The 9210-nt window shown below is 40.4% G+C and overlaps 1 protein-coding gene across 4 annotated transcripts in view; it reads right to left on the bottom strand.

Moving 5' to 3' along the window:
• POLR3E (polymerase (RNA) III (DNA directed) polypeptide E (80kD)) overlaps positions 1 to 7621 on the bottom strand; it is a 24993-nt gene extending 17372 nt beyond the window's left edge. For 3 of the 4 annotated variants that reach the window (XM_010003245.1, XM_010003247.1, XM_010003249.1), the window contains exons 1-9: positions 7544 to 7621; positions 6396 to 6446; positions 5050 to 5127; positions 3448 to 3563; positions 3080 to 3162; positions 2237 to 2344; positions 1723 to 1772; positions 1313 to 1432; positions 665 to 750 (exon numbers count right to left, since the gene is read on the bottom strand). In XM_010003245.1, the coding sequence (XP_010001547.1) occupies positions 665 to 750; positions 1313 to 1432; positions 1723 to 1772; positions 2237 to 2344; positions 3080 to 3162; positions 3448 to 3563; positions 5050 to 5127; positions 6396 to 6446; positions 7544 to 7579 (728 nt within the window). In that variant the 5' untranslated portion in view covers positions 7580 to 7621. The remainder of the gene's footprint in view (positions 1 to 664; positions 751 to 1312; positions 1433 to 1722; positions 1773 to 2236; positions 2345 to 3079; positions 3163 to 3447; positions 3564 to 5049; positions 5128 to 6395; positions 6447 to 7543) is intronic. The other variant, XM_010003248.1, reaches the window with a different exon arrangement.
• Between the last annotated feature and the right edge of the window lie 1589 nt (positions 7622 to 9210).

The raw sequence follows: 9210 nt of genomic DNA, 5'->3' as shown, positions 1-9210 counted from the left end.
AGCAGGAAGCAGCCCCTTTTCCACCCATCTAATTAGCAGTGTCTGTGAGGAGGGTGAGATCCAAAAGACTGCTCAGAACACCTAGTACTGTTCCACTGATATGTTAAATGTTAAGAAATACACACCCACACCATTAAACAGAGAGTCTGCCACCTTCCTATTCCTGTAAGACTACAGCAAAGTATTAGTACTGACTGCAGCATGGGAGGATTCCTGTACAGTGGCAGTCACCAAGAAACAAATTCAAACAAGTTTCAAGGTGTGTCTCTCAAATCACAAAAGAAAGTCTTATAAGATTAGCTAACAATGGAAGTTATTGGCTTCAGAATTTTAATTTATTTTAATAAAAATAAGCTTTTGTTTGACTTTTTCTCTATAGTATTGGCAGTCCCAGTAATGCAGGGTTATGATAATGTACAAGAGGCTACAATCTTGAGTAAAAACAACTAGTTTTAATCTCAGAGTACAGGGGAAAAAAACAGCAAGTTGGAAAAGATGTAAAGATGAAGGCTAGTTTCTTTCTGCATTTTTTAAACAGTTAAAATTTGTATTGTGTATACAATTATTGAAGACCAGACTTTGAAAGAATATACCCGCTTATATACTCTGAAAACAATCCCAACAAATTACTGCCATTTCTGTATAATAACAATCAATCCATTACCTGGGAGACTTAATTAATTCTGTGTTTTCAGCAAGGCCATGGCCTTGACTAAATAAATACTGGCGCTCGTGTTCAGACCGGCTGTCCTGCAGGTACAGAGAAAAGCAAGGATCACTGCCACATACTGAAAACATACAAATTACAGACAGCTGGATTCCTCATTCCAAACTGTGACCACCCTGTCATCACTGAACCATTCAAGCATTTCCCATGACTAACTGATGTTCTCCTTTCACTTTCATGAATGATGCACACATGATGTGGGAACATTTCTGTTGCTCTGTCTTCAAAATCCCCTGACACGCATGTGAGTCAGACAAACAGGATTTCTGGAACCAAACTAACTGAGTTCCCAAGTCTTTCACAAAGACCAGGTTATAATTTAAGACCTGAGTGATTCTTGTACTCAGACTCCCCTTTGTGTTTGTCCAGCTCTCAGTTTTAAACCTTTTCCAGTGTGAAGGTCCCAAAGCATTACCCAGAGGTACAGAGCACTGCAGGGTCTGTTCAAGCCTACAGATCTACTTTTCTTCATTATCTTTTGATGATTCCCCGATTCCCATGGGCCCAGATTTAAAAGCAGTTCTAGACTTGGCTGAGACCTCAGGCTCAGGCAGCTTCCTCCACAACTAGCCCACACACACCTACCTTCAAGCCATAATAATGTAGATGAACCCAGTGCTCTTCTGCTTGTCTCTTCTGCAGGAACTCATAGGACTGAACACGTCGTTGACGAGCTTGTTCGGTCTCAGGGCGGGAGAATCGTACCTAAAAGATTGGGGCATCATTAAATACAGCATCAAAACCCTCAACACAAAACACCTACATTATTTATTTGGTACATAAGTAACAGAAGCCAGGGGCCCTAGCTCAAATGAAGTCACCCCTTGCTGTCAGTGCCAAAACAAGCGCAAGTTCCTCTTGCTCCTCTCTCCATGCCCAAGCCCAGGGTCACCAGGACTAGCTGAGGTTTACTGTACTTTTATTTGGGTGTGACCTGTCATGCTTTCTTATGAACTGTTGCCTGAACTATCACAAAAAAGGAAATTTGGACATACAGTAATTTGTTTAACATCATCTTCAGCTTCATCCTGGGATGAATCACCACCTGCCAAAAAATACAACAGAATAAACACACCACTGCAGTAGAACAGTCACAACCACTGTTTGGCGGTCTGTGTGGGAAGAAGGCAGTACTAGGAACTACAAAACCACGGGTTCAGTTCCATCTTGCCAAACTATGAGATGCATGACAGCATCACACTGCTCCTATGACAAGAGATACTGCTCCCACGAGGTCTGAAGTGCAACTTTTCAGTGGCAGTGGTAACACACTCCTTACTGTTGCCTTTCAGTATCACCCCCCCTCCTCCCATCCCTCTGCCAATCCCCCACATTGTGTTACACAAAAGTAGTTACACAGCTACACTGAAAACAAGATCAGCAAAACAGTCTGAGAAACGGCCTTATAATCAGTATGTCATCATAATAAACACCTTCAGAATACAGTTACTCTTATCAGTAAAATTATAGAGGGAACTTGTATCTTGCCACAACTCATGGAGCACTGACCTTCATTAGCAGCTTCTCTTTCTCGGTGTTTTGCATCAGCCTTGTCCAAGTAGGTGAAGCTTGGCCTCAGCTGAAGAATTCCATGTAGTGGAGTTAGGTGAAGTTCACCTGAAAAAGACAATTAACATTTGTTAGAAATTTTTTTTTTTTTTCCACTGCACAAGAACAGCACTCACCTCATCTCTGTAAAAGCACAGCTTCAATTGAACATAAATATTTAATACAGTTGTCCTCAAACCCGGACAACAGTAAAATGTAAAAAGAGATTAAAGTGCAAAATTCATCCGCTGCTCAGGATTTCAAAGGAGTATAAAAGACCAAGACCTATTTATTTTACTTTTTGTGCTGAAACCAGATCTTGTAGAGAGCCACATTCTGGCTCAGATCTGAGTTATAGCTCAGGAGACTTGTAGTAATAGTCATCACTGTAGACAATCTACCTATTTTCACCTCAAATGATCCTCTGATCAAAACTATGCAATGGGAGAACAAAAGAGGGGCCAAAAAGTGCTACACAGGAAAATGAGACAGACACAATTAGATGGAGATACTAATATAGATAACAGTGCTAAATTTATGCTACAAATGTGTGTTACTTCAGGCCACCATGCACTGTTAAGATCCTGGAGGCATCTACAAGTCCACAGTGTTCTTCTATAATATTTACAATTTTGCTTGACTGTCTCAAGGACTATGGGGACATTGATAAGGAAAAATTTACTTGTCTTTCAAGACTCTCCAGCCAATTAAATGCTAGGCTGAAATAAAAGAACAAACAGGTTTTATTTTAACCCTGAAACAAGTGTGTTTCAGTAATGTGAGGGTTAGGCAAAAGAAACTCACCTTTTTTATAAACAGCAGCTGCATAGCGGGAAACATTACTTGCAGCTTGAGAAGAGCAGAAAGTTTGCTTGTCCATCAGCTTCCTGCAGACAGATGAATGCTGTGAGATTGTATCCTACAGGTAATGTGGCACACAGATGCTAAAGGTCTCAAATCACCAATTCTCAAAATGGAATATCAACAACTGTAGCAAATACATACACTCATCTTTCTGTTTGCAATTCAGAAATCATGAAGCACACAAAAAAAAATTAGGCACCCCCCAAGACTGTGCAGCCACTTGTTCCCACCTTTCTCTGAAGCCCTGGCAGACATACTTGTATCTGTGTTCACCACAAAAAGGAAATGAAGGTAAAGAGGACACCTACGAGGAGTAGGTACTTGTTTCATCTGTAGAGGTGCCATCGACATTGAGAGCAATCTGTTCTCCTTTGCTGCGACAGTAGTTAGGATTCAAAGTATCAATGGCCATTTCAAGTTCAACCTAAATAATATGAAAGATGGCTCATAACAAGGCAGAACGCCAAATATATCAATTACAATTCAATCTCACACTTGCTAATATTTCCATAAGCTTACAGCAAATTTAAGTACATAAGCAGCGCCATTCAAATTGAAAGGGCAAACAAAGCTGAGCATATATTGGCTTTTGTAGGATGGGGACATTTTAACAGGAAGCTAGAGATGTATAAACTCCCAAGTAGATGAATGGAGCAGAGAAACCAGAGATCTTTAGGCAGCCTTGAAAAGTACCTTGACTTCCACTACGGTATCAGTCTAGTTTGCTTATCAGCACAGCTCAAGTGCATGAGCAATACCCTTCAAGCCTCCCCATCACTGAGAATCCATCCAGAATCTCTCAAACTTAAGATACGTTTCCTTCTACTTTAGGTACCAAGCAGTATAAAGTATCTTTCCTCTTCAGAGGCAAAGGCCTCTTGCTTCTGCAGTCTGAGGCTGCAGCACTTAGCACTGACTTCAGTTCATCCTGATTTACACTGGTTGAAGCACAGAAACAAGCCCCAAGCTTTTAATGACAAAGAAAACTATTCCCCTCCTCAAACTTTAAGCTTTACCATTGCTCAAAATATATGTTTTCCTGCATAGCACTTCTCTTTGTATACTATACAGTATATACTCTTCCTCTGGGTGTGCCAAAGCCCTTATAAATTCATGTATCAGAGCTATTGCCTCATTTTTTTGTTCCCCTTTATGTTACTCACAAACTGAGCTAGTTACAAGTCCCTGGATGAGACAGCAGATTTACAAGTCTGCACAGGACTTACAATGCAAACATTTGCTGATTTCAATAGGAGACTTCCTGAACAGAACATGCATCTTAACTCCAAAGTTTACACAAGTGCTCTCCTTAACCATTTCCCAGAACAAAATCTTAGTATCACAGACATCTATTCATGTGGGTTTTTTAAATAAGGCATTTTGAAATTATGGCCACAGACCTGGGACACATTTGCAAGCAAGTGCAGTCATCCTGGTTTCAGCTATACTTTCCCTACTTATACAATCCCACAGAGAGCAAAAGGACTGCTGATGATTCAGGGCCAGGCAAGAGAAAAATCAAGACCTGCACCGACACTGAAAGACGGAGCATGTCTCCAAAGTACAGTCCTTTTCTGAATACTGTAAAGGCCTTTTAAATTAAGCTGTATTAGCACAAACACCTACAGACTGATTCAGCATTAGTAGTTACATTTCCCAGAGTGACTCTATTTTATATTAAGTGTGGTTTTTCCACCATTACTTTAACTCCTCTGTTTATAAACTGTTTTTTTTCTAAACCCAACATTACAGACACAAATAAAGTCTCCCCCATACCTGCAAGGACCGAAATCTGCTCCTGCCAGCAGCTGTACAGTTATAACAGCTTAATAGCATAATGTGCTATTTCTTACGTACACTCTCCACAACATAAAACAGCTTTTACAGACTGGATTCAAATGATGACCAACCTTCTGCTGCTTTGGTTTTATCTTCGCTGATAAATGTGTAACATCATCATACGTCATGGACGCTGGGCGAATAGGATACTGGAAAACAAACCCATTTTGTAAAACCCTCTTCATTTAAAGATCAAAGGACTTAATAGATATTAACTCAATCTTCCCTCTCCCCTCACATGTAGCCTCACTTGCTAGATGAATACAAGACATCAAGAGAAGAAATTACTTGACTGTTTTTTGAGTCACCAGGGAATTTGGGAGTATGCCCCAAAAAGCCTGTTGCTGCCCCCTCAGTCCTCTGCTTTCGTCACTACACAGTGACCCTCCTGCCCCTCACATACCACCATAAACTGTAACACAGGAAAATGATACCAAGTATTAGTCCAGCAGAAAAAGGAAGAGTTAGATGCAATTAAAACCCTATCCTTCAGCATTATGTATCTGGACAGTAGTTACCTAAAAGCAACATGTTTATGGGCTTACACAAGTAGTGTGAGCTTGCAGGACACAGGAGTCTGGATACCAAACCCAGATGTAGTCACACTTCTGAACCATTTGGAAATGCTGAGAGAACAGTGTGGTATCCAAATGAAATCTTCCAGCCACAGCAGCATCCTCCTCAGAGCTGCCATTTCTCGAGAACACCCACAGGCCCCATCACTGACTGATGCTCACTTTGACATGCACTAACTGTGGGTGTCCCAGAAAAAAGACTGCAGGGCCTGGCCCAGAGTGCCTGGCTGTCTCCAGCTGTGGTCTGCTGGCAAGTGCTATGCAGAGGGTCTGGACAGCAGGCAGTGGGCTTGCCAGTGGGCATCACTGCTTTACATTGAACAGTCCATCCAACATCTTAAAAATACTTCCCATTTTGCAAACAAGAAAAGTGAATCATAAGAATAAAATTATTAGATAAACTTAATGGCAGAAGAAAATCTCTACCTTCCTCACGTATTTCTACCTTCAATCGCTAGTCACTTTGCTCTTCACAACATAAGGGGGCTCTTCTGATGACTCACACTAATTTATCAATATTGATGATGTTTTAAATAGGGCCAGTCCTAAAGATGGCAGAAATCAGTGATGACAGAAGATGCTTAGGAGACTGCAGATTTATGCAAACCACAATAAAAAGACATCGTCTACTAAGGGCAATGGGAGTGACTTCACAGCAAGTCTGTGCCATAAATGACCACTTCTCTCTTGACAATGATTTAATACTAAATATTTCAACTGACTCACACCCAAACAGGCTGGCCTATATCGATGATCTTGGCAGGTTGAAGCAGAAAGGAAACTTACTGCTCTTGGAATTTATTTTAAATAAACTATCACTGAAGAAAAGTTAACTGAAATACCTGAAACAGATACAGCTTCTCCAGTAGACTTCTGGCCAGGAACACATCAATCTAAAAAACAAAACAAAAGACTTGCATAAGATGCCAGCTGTAATTGATGGAGCCTCAGGTAAGAGTACAATCCCTAGAGGTCAAATACTGATCATTTTAGCTTTTAAATAAAAACTAACATAAAATACATTCATTATTCTCTTGTCAAAGGTCTCCTTTCTGCTGATTTTGACATGAACTCCTGCAGTTCATGTCAAAAATAATCCCACTATGATGAGGCAGCAGACAGTGGTTCTAGATGGTTTTTTTTTTTCTCTCTAAGGAAACTTGGCAAACAAATCTGAAATAAAAGAGGATAATTTCTTCTGAGGAACTGAAGTGAATTTGTTACCACAATTACAGAAAGAGGAGGAAGTTCTCTGGCAGTATGACTGAAAGGTAACTTTATTACTAGTATTTTGTCATAAAAACTTTCTAAATTAGAAAAGAGACACCCACACCCCAAATCTGAGTCAATATCAGCATTTTGCCACCAGCACTGAAAATCCAGAGATGTTTCATGAATATCACATATAGAAGCTGCCATTTTAGATACCTCTAGATATATTCCTGACAATTCCTACTCCTTTTCTCATGGCTTTTCTCCTTATGAGCGTGCCCTTCCTTATACTTCTGGTGTGTAAATGCAGGCATAAAGTAAACAAGACACTGTGGCTACTCTTTGGGACATGGCAGTCCTTTAAAGAGGGTCAGAATCAGAACAGAACTGCTTGTTTTAGCAGAAGGCATGAAATATTTTTGCTCCGTATTTATTAACTCATCATAATCATTCCAATTTTTAACAGCTCTCAGAGACACAAAATAGTGTTACTGGAAACACTGAGGGGTAGAAGCAAGTTTCCCACTCATGTTGCTCTTCTGACATGGAAAGATTATAAAGGGTGAAATCTAAGCTGAATCTGACAACATGGACACCACTATTTTGGCAAAGTAGACACCATGAGCCCACACGTTTCCTTGCACAGAGCAAGCCACTGATTATAAGACAAACACTGATGTTGACAACACATTGTTTCAGCAAAGTAAGAACATCAGGGACGATAAAAAAAGTAATAAAAGCCACATGAACAATCACTGTTACCACAATGCACTTTTACCTCTTGTATAATTGGATCATCTTCTTCATTTGCCATGCTAGGATACAAAAAGCTTTTTCTTGGCTTATTCCTTGGCACAACCTGAAAGAAAACAGAAATGTCACATGAGTCATTACATCTGTGCCACGTACCACATGAAGCCTAGAGTATTTGTTCAAGTTCACTTGGCTCCTTTCAGTGGTAATCTGTTCAGTCTGGGTTTTGAAGGAATGTATGTGTTTGCATGACCAGGTCCCTAATACTCCACAACCATGACCAACTGCCACCAAATTTAAGAGACAAGCAAGTATCTCAAAAATAGGTTCATGTAATCCTTCTGAAAGCCAGCAGTTAGGTAAGTAAGAGGGCACTAAATCAGTGTTGTATGGAGGGAAAGACAGGCCTTTTGTACCTGAAAAAAGTTTATCTTTTATATACTGTATAATTTTAAGACACAGGTAGCAGCTGGTTTTGCAGCCAGCATGTCCACAGTGCCCTGGCTGGTCAGTAAGCATGTGTGAGCTCTGAAACTGCCACTGCAGCCGTCACTGTCACTAAGGACAGTGCCCCACAGTTCACTAGCTTCCTTTCTCAGAAAAATTCCTTGACAGCAGATAATGGGGAAAGCTCCCAGCTAAAGAGCTGGGAGAAGAAAAAGGCCTTTGTACATCCTGCGTCTGGGACCAGACAATATTCCCCTCTGTTAATGCTTTAACCTGGATTTCATCTACCTGACAAGTTGCAGCCTTGTCTCCTGACCTATCACTCTTCAGACTGTACTGCTACATGACAACTTCAACTCCTCAGCTTCTCTTGAAGCCCTTTGAAATCATCAGAACCACAAATTTTACTTCATAACTACACCAACTCCAAAGAAAATGAGATTCTGATGTTAACTGGGGAATGGGTACTCTAGATCAAAGAGTCATGGTGAACTCCAGTACTGGTCTGAACATGTCATGCCCGTTTAGACCTTTTAATAAAAATGATCCTGCAGCTAAGGCAACAATAATTTTTCCCTGTTGAAATAAAAGGATTTACAAATTATTTGGGATACCATTTCAACAATATTAATTAGTCCAGATCACTTAAGACACCATTAAGAAAAACTGGTCAAGATAAGCATTATAAAATGTCTCACAAATTGACCAAGGAAAGCTTTTTATAATAAAGATGACCAGGCAAAGAAGATCTGTGTTTGTTAACTGTCCATCACTGTCTTCTGCTCCTCAGTGCCAGCTTGCTTCTTTGCTGGACCGCCTGTAGAAGAAGAGAGAGGCAGCATCCAGGGTCAGCTGGCAATAGATATACTGTAGAAGAAGGAAACCAGCATCCATCTTACATTCAGGACAGTGGCAAAGTTTTTGAAATACACAAGCTTCCATACAAGTTAAGCAGCTCAGTATATTTCAATAGACACGCAGTCTTCTCAACACTAACGTGCATGCAGTTACCTAAAAAAACCTCTCAGAGAGGCTGGGGAGGCATTCTGGATATAAGTGTTATTAACATCACTATAAGGCAAATTTCCATCCAGGGAACACTTCAGGTTTATTTACACTGTTCCTGCCATTCCATCTAGAAATATTATTCAATATTTTTCACTTACAGGTTCTACACTACAAAAAAGTGCCCCTCCCAGTACTGAACTGGAATTTTCCATTTCATTATGCACCAGCATACCCCTG

This window comes from Chaetura pelagica, unplaced genomic scaffold (genome assembly GCF_000747805.2).
Source record: "Chaetura pelagica isolate M959 unplaced genomic scaffold, ChaPel_1.0 scaffold138, whole genome shotgun sequence".
Taxonomy (NCBI): domain Eukaryota; kingdom Metazoa; phylum Chordata; class Aves; order Apodiformes; family Apodidae; genus Chaetura; species Chaetura pelagica.
This window is presented reverse-complemented; position numbering and strand designations above follow the sequence as displayed.